The sequence below is a fragment of the Dunckerocampus dactyliophorus genome, chromosome 11, assembly GCF_027744805.1.
Source record: "Dunckerocampus dactyliophorus isolate RoL2022-P2 chromosome 11, RoL_Ddac_1.1, whole genome shotgun sequence".
Lineage (NCBI taxonomy): Eukaryota > Metazoa > Chordata > Actinopteri > Syngnathiformes > Syngnathidae > Dunckerocampus > Dunckerocampus dactyliophorus.
In genome coordinates this window covers 28,212,162-28,226,211 of record NC_072829.1, presented here as the reverse complement: position 1 = coordinate 28,226,211, position 14,050 = coordinate 28,212,162, and the positions used below count along the sequence as shown (strand labels likewise).

The window sequence follows — 14,050 nt, the reverse complement described above, 5'->3', positions numbered from 1 at the left end:
TTACGTCACAAATTATTGAATTTTAGTGTATTTTTTGTACAAAGTAACATTTTATTATATTTTCATTGTAGATTTAATGTGTTATGCTGCGTTTTTGTTCCTGCTTGTTAGTCAAGTTCATTTTGCTATTGAAGGTGAAACATGAGGAGTATGAAAAGTCAGGTATGTTAAATACAACCTGCAGGTGTGAGGTGTCAGGTGTTGACTGAACAAACAAATGAGCAGTGTTCAAATTGACGTGTTTAGTTGCTGCCTTCCCTTGCATGTACAGTACTTGCCCACATAGGGGAGTCGAACACTATCGGGTTTGAACAGCAGGAAATGAAATTGATCATCCATATATTCATCCATTTTCTATACCGATCGTCCATCCGTGGTGTGGTACACCCTGGACTGGTCGCCAGTCAAGAACGGTGCATACACAAACAACCATTCATTCACATTCACACCGATGAACAACTTAGAGTCTTCCATAAACCTAACTTGCATGTTTTGGGGATGTGGGAGGAAGCTGGAGTACCCAGAGAAAACTCTCTCACACACAGGAAGAACATGCAAACTTCACAGAGACGTTCCAACTGAGATTCAAACCGGGATCTCTACATCATGAGCCTGATGGGTCACTGTCACTAATTTGATTAAAATGACTGGATATTCAGAAGAAGACAATATATAGCATGATACATGTAAAGAATTTATTTCCAAAGAGATGAGAAAAAAGGCAATAAAACAGACTATCAAGATGTCATGTATGGCCTAATAAAATACATCAAAAATGGCACACGCTACCTGTACAATCTGGTTTGTAAAATGGAAAATAAATTAGTATCCATTCATAATTTGGTCAACCATGCTGTTTGTTTTTTAACCCCCTACGACTCTCCTCATTTAGTGTCCATGAAACGGATGTCCATAATGAGCAGTGTGTGTCTGGGCAGTGGTCTTGGTGCTGGAGACAGCACTTTCATCACCTGAGCTTGTGTGTCTACATTGGTCACCACAATAAAGCCACACACCGGGCTCTCCACGATGCCCTTTCTTGCCCCCTCATCTCCATCCTCTGCACTGCTGACACTCAGCACGTGATAGGTGAGGTCCCTCCCTGGTGTCACAGGAACCAGCTTCAGTTGTGTGTCATCTTGAGACATTCCCAGTGGCAAGCACGAGTCTGGGATAGAGGGAGCGCCGATTTTATAGATGCGGACGTCAGAGAAACGCACTTCGTATGAAAAGGGGTAGAAGGACACTCCCCGGAAGCCGTAGAAGTACTCCCGGATCTTCTCATCCCGAGCCTCCCGTCGGCATTCTTTGGAGCGCTCCACCACGCCGCCAGACTTGGGCAGGAGCACGACGCGGACGAAGTGAGGGAGATCTCGTTTGAGTTCGTTGTACAGCCTCTCGTGGTCGAGCACCAGCACCACATCCACCTCAAAGGCGGAAGCGCAGTGGACCAGAGCCTGGTATCCAGATCCCTTCACCCAGCCGCACGTGTTGATGATACAGCCCCCAACACTGGCCTTCCTGTTCACCTCACAGCGTTGGGAAAACACCTCAGCCAGGCATGAGGTCAGCTGGAATATAAAATATTCCAAGTCACCAGTACAAATGTGTTTGCATAGTTTCATATACACTGCTGCGTCTCACCTTATTGTAAAGTTTGATGTTGGTCCCTGGAGTAGTTGAGCCGAAGTGGTAGACCAAAGGAGCTTGGACTGAGAAGCCCTCCTCCACATCTGCTGGACGCTCAATGCACAGCGCAGCCACTGTCCCAGGTACTGACACCTTCAGGAACAGAAAAGTACTTCACTTTAATACTGATGATAAATATATTTTTAAATTCCACTAAATAATTCAACTAACATGTAGACAATGTCTGTGTATACACCTGTCAACAATTACTGACACCTAGTGGTCATTGTAGAATACTACATTCACGATTAGAATGCTTCTTCTGCCTTGTATTTGAATTCATTTAGTTAGTTCATTCAGCCATTATGTATATTTTGTTTTCTCAAAAAAGGCCGTATTACACCACAAAACAGCAACCATTTATTGATTTATTTTTTTCAAACTAGGGCTGTCAAAAATAGCGTGTTAACGGCGGTAACTAAATTATTTCATTAAGTAAGTTCAAATTTTTAGCGTCACTAGAGCATACGCATTATGTCAAGCCACAGCTCTCTGTTATGACAGCAGACGAAGCCACAATAGCATCCCCACAGCCCACAGAGTCACACAGAGTCTGACGCTCTTTAATAACTTTCTTCTGACCCAAACACATCAACAGCAGTGCAATTCCTTTTTTTTTAGGCAAAAATGTTTCCACTTATTATAATCATGTGAATGTCTGTTCATTGATCATACCCCACTCTGACCGACATCCAGTTCCACCAGCGTGGGCCTCCTGCCCACTCTCACAGCGTAGCTCAGCAGCAGTCGACACACAGTTGACTTGCCTACATCTGTTGGTCCCACCACCATCACCTACGAAAGGAATAATGGTTTGAATTTCATGACTCGGACTCGGTTATAAAACGCTTGTTTGTGACTAGACAATGAAACCTACCCGAGGCCCTCTCTCGTTGTCTCGCTCTGCTTGTTTCCTCATCTGTTCCAGTGCGGCGTGTGTGTTTAGGTAGAGTAGCATTGGCGTATCTTTGGATACGTAAGCCACCTGAAGTGGTGAGGGAAAGAAGCCCATTATTTAAAACAGGGGTGTCCAAACTTTTTCCAGCGAGGGCCACATAGTGAAAACTGAAAGGATGCAAGGGCCACTTTGATATTTTGTAAAGCAACACATGTAGATGTGCTTAGAAGTTAATATATATCAAGAAAAAACTGCATTTCAGCTTTGTGATTTAAGTAAAAAAAAAAACTTTCTGCTCAAATAATCTTTGTAAATTTTCTTCTCGTAATATTGTGACTTTAGTCCCAAAATATTATAACTTTTTCACCAACCTAATTTTCCCCAAATTACGACTTTGTTTTGTTTATCAAATTAAGACTTTTAAAAAATGATCTATTTTTTTTTTATATTTCAAGTCCACGCTATTAAAATGACATTATTTTTTCGCATAATATTACAAGTTTATTCTTGTAAAGTCGCAACTTTTACTGGTAATTATGTATTAATTCCCATTATATTTTGACTTTATTCTGGTAACAAAAGCATATTGTTAATATGAATTTCAGTCTTTGGTGTTTTTTTTCCCCATTTTTGCTGTTGTTTTTTTTTTTTTTTAATAATTTTCCAAATATTACAACTTTCTTAGATAATCTTTGTAAATGTTCTTTTCATAATATTATGGCTTTATTCCCATAATTTTACTTTTTCCCCAAACTAATTTTCCAAAAATTACACTTTATTTTGTTCTGTTTGATTCTCATAATACTGTATTACAACTTAAATACATTATTATGAAAATAACGTATTTTTTCACATTTTAACTCTATGTTACTAAAACAATTTTTTTCCTCATACTATTACAAACTTTTTGTCTTTTAATATTTTGGCTTTAGTGTTGTAAAATTCCAGCTTCTTTTTTTAATCTCTGTTGTTTTTTTCCCCTCCCTTGTACATTTCCTTCTCGTAGTAATGAATTTATTCCCAAAATATTTTGACTTTAATCTCGTACATTATAACCTTTTCCACAATTTAATTTCCCAAAAATTACAACGTTCATTGTTTTGTTTGTTTTCATAATATTATGACTTAAAAAATAGCATCTTTCTTTAATATTTCAACTTTATGCCACTAAAATGACACTTTTCCTCATAATAATGATGAGTTTATTCTTAGATAATTGCGACTTTTTTATTGTCAGAATTATCTCTTAATTATTTGGCTTTATTCTCGTAAAATTACAGCTGTTTTTCCCCCCCCAACTATTTCAACGTTGTTCATGTCTCATAATTAGGACTTTATTCTTGTAACAATATAACTTTTTCAGCAATCTAATTTGACAAAAAAACAAACTTTATTAATTGTTTTCATAATATTGACTTTTAAAAAAATAACGCCTTTCTTTAATATTTCAACTTTACGCCACTAAAATTATGTTATTTTTCCTCAGAATATTACGACATTATTCTCGTAAATTTATGACTTTTTCTCGTTAGATTACAACTTTTTCCTCTTAATATTTTGAATTTATTACTGTAAAATTACTTCTAATTTTCCCATTTTTTGTTAAAAATTCGATTTTTAGAACGTGCCAGGGGCCGCAAGTTGCCCCCGAGCAACACTTTGGACACCCCTGATTTTAAAGCAATAAGAGGCCACAAGTAGAACGCCAAGCAGGGTGAGTTAAGCGGTGAAAACCTTATTAATGCTCACCTCTGGCTTGCCATACAGATTCACGCTGCAGCCTTGCCAGGTGAATACGGCAATCTTGGCACCTGGCCCAAATATGTACTTCTTGTTTCGGTTCAACTCCGAGCCAAACACCTCGGCCATTCCTGTGAGGAGCTCCAGCTCAACTTGCTCTGCAGTCTCTCCGGCTTCCACCTCAAACCGAAGTTCAGTCTCCTTCTCCAGGTCATATCTGGTGCCGACTTTACCCGCTTGCAATGGATCTTCGACTGCCTTTTCTACAATCTCTGTTGCCATGGCGAGTCTAAATGAATGCAAAAAAATGTTACCTGTACATTTCAGGCATGGAGATGGAGAACGTTTATGTTGGAATATAATCTTTCATTGGCGATTAAACGTGGTAGCCAAAAACTAAATTAAGAGCATACAAAACTAGCATTGTCATGGCAAGCACTAACGAAATTTTTTTACAATTTTAAATCTATAAAAATACGCTTTAACTACTCGTGTACTTTACGGCAATAATTTGTTTTTTACATTTGTGTACTTACGAAATAACTGTGTTGCTTACTGTAGTCAAACATCTACGACGCGTTGCAGTGTGGGCGTCGCGTGAAGATGACGTCAGAACATTTTCACCCAATAGGAGACGAGAACATGAGGACGTCGGGGCGGCTTTCTCTCCTTTCACATACTGTCCTCACTTTCCTGTGCAGTGCTACTTGTTTACACATTGTGATTATTTGCAATGTTTTTACAGAATTGCTGTGTATATTGTGTATTTTACACACATTTTCGTTCAACAATTACGATCACAGGTTTGCCTTTTTTCCGCTCTAAATAATCAATTTGACTTAATGGCATTACACATTTAATCTTTTCGTATTTTGACATTTTTAGGCATTGCGCAGATTTGGAAATATTTTAGCCCTGCTGAAGGCATTAAGCAAACCAGGTAAATAATGTTTTGAAAAGAAGAAGGCCTTTATTGAACACAAAAACATTAAATCACCATAAACCTGCAACACATCAACAGCCAAACTACAGTGTAATGTACATCTGAACAGTGACGTGCTAGCGCTAAAGTATTCCAGTAGGTGTCCCCATTCGTTCAAAGATGTGAGCTGCAGGAGCTTAGTCCATCAGAGGAGAGACTGTGAGCACCCAGTTTGGTCACTCCTCGTCATTCTGCTTCTATCAGCCACGTACCACGAACGATGAGCTGCATGAAAGACAGGCAACAGTGTTGCAAGCTCCGACACAGTACAGCTACACTTGATGCAGATGTCTTCACTGTCTTATGCTATTAAGAAATTGAAAACCAGATGTGAGTGACAGTTGTCATCACACCGTGAGTATACGCAAATAAAAAATAATGAAGCAGACATTTAAAAAAAAAAACAAAAAAAGACAAACCTTCACCTAGCCTCTACTCTGCGCTTAAAGTCTCCTGTAGTGCAGCAACTATGACATCAGGCTCTGGGAATTTGAGCTTACGGGGCGGACCTTTCTTTATTCCGGTCCAGAGAGATGTCTCTGTTGACATGAGACACAAAGTAAAATGGTAGAATAGGATCATTAAAAGATAACACAAGTGGTGACCACTAAGTTGTGGGAAATAAACAGTACCGCCTTTACAGTATATATGCAAAGATTGTCTATTGTACATGACATCCATAATTTACCATTACAAAGCTTTTAACACAGCTCGAAGCTATTAAGTGGGTATGTTGGCAGGAAAATAGAATTACTCCCATGTCACCGCAGGGATGACATACCCTTAAATGAGCATAATTTTGGGCATGGGTGAAATTTTAGATGTGCAGGGGACACAACTGGCTCGAGGATCAAACACACGACTGCAGGTGCACAAAAGACACAGACGCAAATGTTACGTTATGTTAAATGATATTAAAATCCGCCTCGCTGACATGACCGGGCAGAACAAACATCCAACATGTTAACAACTTACAATGACTCACGAAAACAACAGTGTGCAAGTCCAGGCACAGCATGGATGGCCAATTGCACTCTAGCAAAAAAAATGTGATGAGCCAATTAATGAGCTTGTGGGTTGGCCTAACCGGAAATAGGCTTCAGCTTGAGTGGCTGTTTTACGCTTGGTCCTAGTGCTTGACATGTCTCCTTGTAATACGGTCATCCCTGGCTATATCGCGGTTCGAATACCGCTCCCTCACTGTATCGTGTTTTTTGATCGCTATTTTGTGGTTGACTATTATTAGTCAAAAAATACTGAAAGACAAGTTATATGTAGCATTCTGGCCACTAGGCATAAGTAATGTTATGTGACATGACGTTAGATTACATTACGTTTCACATTGCATGGAGACTAGCTACTGAGCCAGCAGAGCCAAGCTGACATGCCATGGCTGAGATTGAGTGAAAAAAACAATTCTCCTCTAATTCCGTGTAGAAGTGGTAAGTCTTTGGCTTCTTTGTCCTTCTTGCCCCCTCTGTTTGAAACACTTAAGTTTAGAATAAGTAAATTTGAGCGGCTAACTTGTTAGTTCGATAGCTTGCTATGCTAGCAGCAGCTGTCCTTGCAGTGATCCCGTAGCCAGCGCAATGCGATGTAAACAAAGAATAATAAAGTGTAAAAGTGACTGTAGAGTGTTATTTTATGTCTATGGGGCTCTAACAATGTTAAAACCCGTATTTAGAAAGTCATAAACAGTTTTTCTATGCTCTAACTATGAAAATATTCTGTTTATTAATACTTCTACTTTGAGGAAATTCACTTATCACAGTCGGGTCTGGAACCAATTAATCGCGATAAACGAGGGATTACTGTACATATAGCGTAAAATTGTTTTTAGACAATAAATTATGCCTGTGATTATGGGCATCCCGCTGGAATAGTGGTTTGCGCATCTGCCTCAACATCAGAAAACGTGGGTTTTCTCTGGTAGTCGGGTGTCCTCCCACATCCCAAAAACTTGCATGTAAGGTTTATATTGTCTATAGGTGTGACTGTGAATGGTTGTTTGTCTACATGTGCTCTGTGATTGACTGGCAACCTCTTGCCCAAAAGTCAGCTTGGATATAGGCTCTCGCTCACCAGTGACCCCGATGAGGACATGTGCTATAGAAAATGGATTGATCGATGCAGAGATGCGTTCCATTCCCTCTGCTCACCTTTGCCTCCATCAATCAGAGTGATCTCAAAGCTGTTCCTGCGAGGCTTGTCGGGGTTGAGGACCACAGTGAGTTCAGGGCGTGCGGCCAACAGGGCAGATTTCACCCCCTCAGCGTTACGCCCATACACGCGTCAGCTCTTGCTGTCAAAAATAACAGATAAACAGGAGGATGTCAGGGTTACCTAACCAGCCGGCATGAGGGGAGTCTTATAAATACACCAACGATTCCATATGATGGGCAATAGAAACACAAATGGCCCACAACTCAGCTCAATTTTGAACACTAACTTTGGCCCAATTGCTACTTTTCCCCAATTAATTCAGTTCTGAGTGATGATATAATACTCACCAGTGTTCAATAATCACTCTTTGACCCTCCAGCAGAAGCACCTCTTCTCCTCTTGCCTCCTTGGCGGGCTTCTCCTCCTCATCCTCTGTTTTGCGCTTGGTCCCACGGCGGCCTGAACACCATGTAATCCAACCACGTATGTTCACATAGCACCCCTTCTTCTCGTCAAAACATGCATGTTTAATAAAGGAGGACTACACTTTGTCGACAACAGCAAACCGCACCCCAGCAAACAGTGGGTGGTTGCTTATTTTTTTAAAGGCAACCATAAAAGTGGGCGACTTAAAGCCTGCTACCAAGAATAAAACACTTAGTTGCAAAAACAAATTATTTGCAGTTGTTGACACGGTTGTTAATTTAGTTTTACAATACAATAAATATACATAAGCACACAGTACCGACCTTTTCGGGAGGACGCCATTGTTGTTATGGAACTTTCGCGCGCTGTACACGGACTGTACCAACTCACCGCGAGCTGAAGGGGTTTACATAAAAGCTGCAATTATGATGAAGTGTATATATTTCTAGTTATGTTCAATGTTAAAATGACACTTATTTAGAAACATTAATATGTAAATTTAAAAGATTGAAAACAAAGTCCTACAATCGTATTTATCATTTGGGCTAGTCCTCTGTCATATGCTAAGTCACCCTTTAAAAAAATGTTCCAATGGACTCCAACGTCTCCAACGCGGAAAGGGATAAATCACCATCTTCCTGTTTTGACATGAGTTGTTTCTTGAGTTGAATAGTGTTTCTCACCTCAATGCTGTAACCCAAAATGGAGGCAGAGAAAGTTGCAAGTGCCAGCACTTTGATAAAGAAGTTGAGAAACACGAATGAATTCAAGAAATACTTGTGACAAAACAGGAAAATGGTTTCCGTGTGGTGTCTCGCTGCCACAATCACATCTTTGGGAATAGTAGTCTTCAATTAAAGTAAAAGTGACCTTAAATATTAATTCAGCCCTTTCATTCATCATTTTGAATTGTTTCATGCATGTAAAACTATTATTACAAAACAATCAAAACATGTTTTGTGTTAACATTTTTCAGAGTCGACCGTTGATGACATCATAGACGGGCGAAGTAACTTCCGGTTACCATTTTGTTTAGCTAGCAAAGAGGATGCGAACAAGGACAGATGTACAGCTGTATATGATAAAACATATATTAACAAGAGAGATGGACTCACGCAGTGTATTAACAACACGACAAAGACGCATGACATATTGTGCGCACACCGATGCGAAATTGTGGCGTAAATTTACGACATTAACCAGTTACAGGTTCCACTGTAATTACATTTCATTGATAGGGCATTCATAACAACACTTGTTTAATTTTAGACTTTTTTTGAGAAAAAATAATGTAATGTAATTTTAGTAGCATAAAGTTTAAATGTTAAAGAAAGAAGATGTTATTTTTAAAAAGTCGTAATATTAGTCAAAAAACAAACAAAACAACAAATAAAGTTGTAATTTTTTAACAGTTAGGTTGCAGAAAAGTTATAATGTTATGAAAACGAAGTCAAAATATTATGGGAATCCAGTCATAATTATGAGGAGAAAGTTAAATTGTTGGAAAATGAAAGAAAAAAAAGCAGCAGAAATACAGAATAAGCTGTAATTTTAAGAGGATAATGTCACAATATTCGAAAAAAAAGTCATATACCAAATAGAAAAAAAGCAGCAATTTTACGAGAATAAACTCGTAATATGTAATAATGTAAATAATGTAATTTTAGTAGCATAAATTTTAAACATTAGATGTGGGGGTTTTTTAAGTCGTAAAAGTCGTAAAATAAGCGGCATAGAAAATGGATGGATGGATTATGAAAAACAAGCAAAACAATGAATAAAGTAGTTATTTTTGAAAAATTCGGTTGCAGAAAATATTATAATCTTGCAAGAATAAAGTAAAAATATTATGGAAATAAAGTTATAATTATAAGAAGAAAATATGCAAGAAAAAAGTTAAAATGGAAAAAAAAACAACAGCAGAAAAAAAACAGCGGTAGTCTTAATAGAATAAAGTCAAATTTTTAAGAAAAAAAGTCGTATCCGAAAGAGAAAAAACAGCCGCAATTTTACAAGAATAAACTTTTAATATTATGAGGAAAAATAATGTCATTTTAGTGGCATTGAGTTGAAATATTAAAGAAAAAAACATTTTTTAAAAGGCGTGATATGATGAGAAACAAAACAATAAAGTTGACATTTCTTGGAAAATTAAGCTGGGGAAATGTATACTCTTATGGGTAAAAAGTCTAAATATGACGAGAATAAAGTCATAACTTTATGAGAAGAAAATTCACAAAGATTATTGAAGAAACAAGTTGAAATATTTGGAAAATGAAAAAAACAAAAAGAGCAAAGATGTAAAGTTCATACAAATAATATGCTTTTTCACCTAAATCACAAAGCTGAGGGTTTTTTTTCTTGAAATATATAGAACGTCTTAGTTTAACCACATTTACAAAACACCAAAATGGTCCTTGCATCCTTTCATTTTTCACTATGTGGCCCTCAGTGGAAAAAGTCTGGACACCCCCGTGTTAAACCGACAGCTCCATTCTGAAACGACTGATTTCTGGTGCGTCTGAGGCGCTGTGTACATTAACGTCTCGTGTAAATAACAGTACAGATGAATATGTCTCAGAGCTTGCGCTCGTCGGGTCTTTCGCTACTATCTGTAATCCCCAAACGTCCTCTTGTGTCGAACAGCTCAAATCTGGCATCCGAAACACGGAAGAACATATGAGCAAATCTGCCAAGCAACAGATGGATGTGCTCAAATACCCCAAATCCAAAAGTAAATACCATATGGAGTGTCCAAAATAACCATACCCAGGAAGTGGCATTGACATTTATAGAACAAAAACGTTTGAGGACGTCACAAGACGCGTCTATGCCAACAAACAAAGGCTGTAAAACCTCCTAGAGCGAGGCGGCGTGATGTCTGTCTGACTCACCCGAGTTCTTTGGATCTTTTGTCTTTTGTTTGCCTCACATCTACACTTTTTCTCTTTTCCAAGTTGTTTGGCGTGGTGGCTGTGCACGTGAACACTAATCACAACGTGCACTCTACTATTCAACTCTTTTTCCAAATGGCTCAAGGTCTGGTGATGCTGCTCTTGGATGATAGTTCATGCAAGTTGATACATTCTGCCATCATCAGTCATTGCGGTTCCCCTTTCGTGGATTCGCTGTTTTGCGGGTGTTTTAAGTGCAATTTTGCATGTTTTGTTTTAATAGCATATGAACGCAGATTTTGTGGTGTATTAGAACAATCTATTGGTGCTCTGTTGTATGTGTCTGTTATTGTATTTACTACTGCTACCAGTAGAGGGTGGTGTATAGTCTGGTTGTTTAGTGCCTGGACGAGCAATTAGGAGCCCACAGCAAACAATAGCCGGCCAAATATAGAGCTACAACAGTCCTTATTGGCTAAGGGAGAACCCACCCATTGTGTTCTGCGTCCTGGTTGGCTGTAGACCGTTGCCAATCAATCTCCTTTGTTCCCTCGCTAGCAAACTGCATGAGCTGCTTGCTAACTGCCAATAAACAATAGAAGAAGAAGAAGAAGCTAAACCGACTAAATGAATCTTCGGTTCGAGGGGGAGGACGAGGAGGAGCACGACGGCAGGAGCAGTATGTTTTAACAAGGATACAAAAACGCTACAGCCGAACGGCGCCGGGACGAAGCACGGGCAGAGCAGTGAATCTGGGGAGTCACTTAATAACTTACTGTGTCCAACCTAGTAGAATGATCATTAAAATTTGAACGGATTTTGAACTTTGAGAGTGTTTAAGATGTGGGAAAAGTGTATTGTGAGGGGTTTTACAGCCTTGAAACACACATGATCATTGTAAACCAATAAAGTTGGCTACTTGGCAGATTTCACTTATTGCGGGCTATTTTGGGAACCTATAAACCAGGGGTCACCAACATGGTGCCCACGGGCACCAGGTAGCCCCTCACGACCACATGAGGTGCCCGCAAGCCTGCTTTCCATTCAGGTTTTCAGTTAATAATGAAAGAACAGTAGAAAGAAATGCATTCTGAAATACAAAATGTGAGTTGTGGACACCAGCGTTTTGTTAATGTTCTGGTAAAACAAGCATATTCGCTTTGTTTGGGTTTAAAATAAGCTCTGAAAATAAACGTTACAAAAATGAGTAGCTCTTGGCCATTTTCATTTTCTAAAAGTAGCTTTCACAAGGAAAAACGTTGGTGACCCCTGCTATAAACGATAAACGAGGAAACACTGTATTGACAATAATCTCGTACTGTAATTCCGACTTTTTATGTCATGATTATGACTGTCCTGTCTCATAATTTCGACTTTTTGTCTCATAATTATGACTTGCCATTGGGATGTTTTTTTTTCTTTTAGTGGCAGAAACGGGCTTCCATATTTTTTGGGCATTTTGAAGCTCCACTCAGAACCTCCTTAAGATCCAACAGTGCAAAATGGAAATTCTTGCAATTTTCCAACTGGTCTTAAGATTTTGATGAGGAGTGTACGTGCGGCACAGAAGGCTGCAACAGGGACATTTGTAGACGAGCTGTAATGGCTTTGATAGGCCTCCTTCATGTGCCCTGAACATCAGCGTCTGTTTTTCATCCAAATATGACACGGGCATGAGTCTTCTTCTTCTTTCCTCTTTTCCTTTCGGCCTTTCCCTTCAGGGGTCGCCACAGCGAATCAGTTGCCTCCATCTAACCATGTCTTCTGCCTCTTCTTCTCTCACACCAACTACCTTCATGTCCTCCTCCACTACATCCATAAACCTCCTCTTTGGCAGGGGCGGATGTAGCTTTTTTGAAAAGTGGGTGGGGGTGTGGCTGAGGCCGTAGGCCAAGGCACTGGAAATGGCGCAGGAGGTCTGGGGGCCCTTCCCCAGAAAAAATTTTTAAAATTAGACCTCATTTCCTGCAATCTGGTGATATCTGAGGCCAATTTTATGTCCTTAATTTCAAGAGTTTGTTGTTATTTTTATCCTTGGAATATATCGTTTCAGCCAAAACATTCTATTTATAAAATGACCGGTACTAGGAGAAACCCATTTTAGCTCAATTTCCTGAAATATTTTCCAATTTGACGCAGCTGTAAATTCCGAGGATTTGAGTATAATTTTATGTCACTGGGGATCGCTTTTCTGGTTCATTTTCATTGAGAATAGACAACAGTTTTCCTTATAGTCACGATGCCAGAACCTTTATTTTGCACCTCCACCTGAATAGCCACGTACAGCACACGTTCAATGTCCAATGTCCAATGTCAATTATCAGCCTGACAGTGGGTTCAGGAATAGCATGCGTCTCGGTTGCGTTCTGGCATATGCGTCCACCACGCGCCCATAATTCAGATGCATGTCCCTATGGACATACATCAGAATCAGGCCATTGAGTCTGTCCTGGCCCATTGATGACCTCATGACACTTTTCACCATACACATGTACAGCCAGCCTAGAACAGTGTAGCATCCTCCTGGCCCAAAAAGCAGACCACAAAATATTCCCTGGGGCTCCCCTCCCCTGCTCCCCCAGCCGGCCTAGCTCTGGGGTCAGTTGACTGACTGTGGCCTGGGGTGATCTGTCTCGGTACTAGTAGCAGTTCTAATAAATCAGCGTGTACTGGTTTAGACATACATGTACCTTCACTGGGACTGGGTGACTGGAATCGAGGATGGTTTATCATTTTATTAGCTTTTATTGTGGCAAAAAAATCGTGGGTGCCTCCAAACGGAGGCACACCCCTTTCTAAATGCGGCCTGTTTGGTCTTCCTCTAGGCCTCCTGCCTGGCAGTTCAAAACCCTGTGTGAACACAAAAAGATGCGAATGACGAACACAGAGACTCACAAAGGGACAACACATGCTCGAGCTGAGGCAGCACATGTGACGGCAGAGAAAGAGAGAGGATTGGTGTTCAAAGAATGAGTGACACACAAAAAGACAAGAATAGATTTACGATGACAGTGAGTGGGCCCGATGGGCGGTGCACACATCATCAACAGATTCCTCTTTGCTTAATGGGCTATGGGTCCATAGTTGTCTTTTTCTACAGAAAAAAACACCATATTTGTCCCATTTGCAACTGCCAGGAAGCCACATGGAAGCGCTGAAAGTACACCGACACTTCTGTGGAAATATGGGCTGCGGAATCACACATTCACGCTTATGATGTTCACCAAACGTGGGGCAAAAGGCTGACAGCAGACGTCG

At 39.8% G+C, this 14,050-nt stretch overlaps 2 protein-coding genes across 6 annotated transcripts; both read right to left on the bottom strand.

Moving 5' to 3' along the window:
* Positions 1–689: 689 nt before the first annotated feature.
* On the bottom strand, positions 690–4,935 carry clp1 (cleavage factor polyribonucleotide kinase subunit 1). 2 transcript variants are annotated; one of them, XM_054791988.1, is made up of 6 exons: positions 4,864–4,935; positions 4,337–4,616; positions 2,567–2,674; positions 2,365–2,484; positions 1,645–1,782; positions 690–1,571 (listed from the first exon to the last, which is right to left on the bottom strand). In XM_054791988.1, the coding sequence occupies exons 2-6, from the start codon at positions 4,607–4,609 to the stop codon at positions 885–887; spliced, it is 1,326 nt and encodes a 441-aa protein (XP_054647963.1). In that variant the 5' UTR covers positions 4,610–4,616; positions 4,864–4,935; the 3' UTR covers positions 690–884. The 2 variants fall into 2 exon arrangements, with proteins under 2 accessions (XP_054647963.1, XP_054647964.1); XM_054791989.1 differs by having other exon boundaries at positions 4,884–4,919.
* Positions 4,936–5,075: 140 nt separating this feature from the next.
* selenoh (selenoprotein H) lies at positions 5,076–8,605 on the bottom strand. Of its 4 annotated transcripts, XM_054791993.1 has the most exons (6): positions 8,582–8,605; positions 8,222–8,294; positions 7,820–7,931; positions 7,469–7,611; positions 5,729–5,848; positions 5,163–5,534 (listed from the first exon to the last, which is right to left on the bottom strand). In XM_054791993.1, the coding sequence occupies exons 2-5, from the start codon at positions 8,238–8,240 to the stop codon at positions 5,742–5,744; spliced, it is 381 nt and encodes a 126-aa protein (XP_054647968.1). In that variant the 5' UTR covers positions 8,241–8,294; positions 8,582–8,605; the 3' UTR covers positions 5,163–5,534; positions 5,729–5,741. The 4 variants fall into 4 exon arrangements, with proteins under 4 accessions (XP_054647965.1, XP_054647966.1, XP_054647968.1 ...); XM_054791990.1 differs by lacking the exon at positions 8,582–8,605 and having other exon boundaries at positions 5,076–5,615; positions 8,222–8,285; XM_054791991.1 differs by lacking the exon at positions 8,582–8,605 and having other exon boundaries at positions 5,076–5,534; positions 5,735–5,848; positions 8,222–8,285.
* Between the last annotated feature and the right edge of the window lie 5,445 nt (positions 8,606–14,050).

What these genes read in the sequence shown, in the direction of transcription:
- clp1 (XM_054791988.1), bottom strand. Translation starts at nt 4,609, where the DNA reads ATGGCAACAGAGATTGTAGAAAAGGCAGTCGAAGATCCATTGCAAGCG. An exon ending in ATCTGTATGGCAAGCCAGAG is followed by an intron (nt 2,675 to 4,336) that starts GTGAGCATTAAT and finishes TCACCACTTCAG; the next exon opens with GTGGCTTACGTATCCAAAGA. An exon ending in ACATCAAACTTTACAATAAG is followed by an intron (nt 1,572 to 1,644) that starts GTGAGACGCAGC and finishes TTTATATTCCAG; the next exon opens with CTGACCTCATGCCTGGCTGA.